General features: G+C 41.8%; 1 protein-coding gene across 1 annotated transcript in view; it reads right to left on the minus strand.

Annotated features, from left to right (window-relative positions):
- The window catches only part of Wdr12 (WD repeat domain 12), a gene marked incomplete at its 5' end in the record, with an annotated part of 12,168 nt that extends 10,004 nt beyond the window's left edge, over nucleotides 1-2,164 (minus strand). The window contains 2 exons of the mRNA XM_021163819.2: nucleotides 74-451; nucleotides 2,072-2,164. Of these exons, the coding sequence (XP_021019478.2) occupies nucleotides 74-451; nucleotides 2,072-2,164 (471 nt within the window). The remainder of the gene's footprint in view (nucleotides 1-73; nucleotides 452-2,071) is intronic.
- Nucleotide 2,165: the final 1 nt, after the last annotated feature.

Consider the following 2,165-nt stretch of genomic DNA (forward strand, 5'->3'; position numbering starts at 1 on the left):
GAGTGTTAAGCAAGTTAGATAGCACCAGAATGAATACAGATATCACAACAGTGACAGCACAGTGGCTGCTTACCTTGGCTCCCGAGCTATCGACTGCGATGGTGTCCACACTCCCAGCATGCCCTCGGCAGCAGTGCAGAGCTTTCACTTTGTTCTTCTCTACATTCCACTCCCATAAGAGAACAGTCTGGTCCATCGAGGCCGTCAGTAGTAAGCAGGACAAACTGTCTATTTTCACCCAAGCCACATCTTTCACAACATCTGTATGTCCCACAATTGTCATTATTGACTTTCCTTCCAAGGACCAGATCCGAGAAGTCTTATCATAAGAGCCAGACAGGATCCATTCTTCTGCCCCTTTAATTGAGCTGATCCAGTCATCATGGAACATGCACTGCTCTGGCTGGGGTGCGGTGTACTTTTCCACATATTCTAGTTCCACAACCTCTTCCTAGTCACAGAGAGAGTAGAAAATAAGTCAGGGACAGTTTTAAAATATTACCTTGAAGACAGAAAATATGGGAGCCATTTAAAAGTTAAGATTTCAGCTTGGTGTGGTGGTATGCCCCTTAATCTTAGTACTTGGGAGGCAGAGGCAGGCTGATTTCTGAGTTCAAGACTGGCTTGGTCCACAGTGCAAGTTACAGAATGGCCTGTCTTGACACCCCCCCACACCCCCTATACCCACGTGCCCCCTCCCCCTCAAAGACTGGCTAAAATGTTAAGTATGCTCTTATATTCTATAATATTTTAAAATCACAAGATTTTATAGACAGTTACAAATTATATTTTAAACAATTTTATTACATTAATCTATTTTGTGTGTTTACACGCATCCATGCATTCCACAGTGGAGGTCAGAGGATAACATTGTAGGAGTTGGTTCTCTCCTTCTACCATGCGGATCCTAGAGAGGAACTCAGGTCAACATCAGGCTTTGTAGCCAGCGACTTTACTCAGTGAGCCATCTTGATGGCTCCAAATCTCTCCCCCAACCCCTCTTGACAGGGTCTTGCTATATAACCAGGTTGGCCCAGAACTCATAACATAGACCAGGCTGGCAATGAGCTTACAGAGACCTGCCTAGTTCTGCCTCTTCTTGGTTTAGGTTTTATTTATTTTGTGTGTATGGGTGTTTTGTCTGCCTGTATGTCTACCGTGTATATACAGTATCAAGAAGGCCCAGAGAGAGTCAGATCTCCTGGGACTGTTACTAACAACTGTCAGTCACAACATGGGTGCTGGGAACTGAGCCTAGAACCTCTCAAAGAGCAGACAGTGCTCTTAACCACTGTGCCATCTGTCTAGCTCCTAATTATATTCTTTTTTTAAAAAATGATTTATTTATATGAGTACACTGTCGCTATCTTCAGACACACCAGAAGAGGGCATCAGATCCCATTACAGATGGTTGTGAGCCACCATGTGGTTGCTGAGAATTGAACTCAGGACCTTGGGAAGAGCAGTCAGTGTTCTTAGAACTGCTTATCCATCTCTACAGCCTCTGATATTCTTAATTAAAAAAGCATCAAGGAAAACTAAAAAATTACAGGGGAGGTATCACAATCACGGTAATCTAACCCACATTTTCTAAGATGTGCAATTATGCTGTACTCCTGTTTAGCAGTAGACATATACTTATTCCTTTTCTTACTCATGCTTTCACAGACTTAAAGACTATATCTATCACTCCTTTGCATTTTCTTGAATAAAATACTCTTAGAGGAGCTCTACAAGGTGACTATATAGAAACATAAATTCAAGTTTCTGGTGAGTGGTCAAAGGCGCTTGCGAGGAAGCCTGAGGTCCTGAGTTCAATCCCTGAGACCCACAGAAGAGAACTGATTCTCACCAATTATCTCCTTACCTTCACACAGAGGCTATGGCAGCTACACATACCACACCATACAATCAATCAATCAATCAATCAATCAATAAGTAAATACAATTTTAAAATGTTTTCTAAGACTCCTGAATGTTGAAAACAATTTAAACTAATTCCATAAGGATTCACTCATAATATAATATTTTGTAATGCGTTAAATCAAATAGAAGCAGTGCTCGGACTTACCGATGAAATGTTCTCCAGTTCCATGTGTTTGACCAAGGGCACTCGAAGAAACTGGCCCTTGATAAGGAAATCAAACTCAACATGTTTGTGGAGT

This window comes from Mus caroli, chromosome 1, assembly GCF_900094665.2.
Source record: "Mus caroli chromosome 1, CAROLI_EIJ_v1.1, whole genome shotgun sequence".
Lineage (NCBI taxonomy): Eukaryota > Metazoa > Chordata > Mammalia > Rodentia > Muridae > Mus > Mus caroli.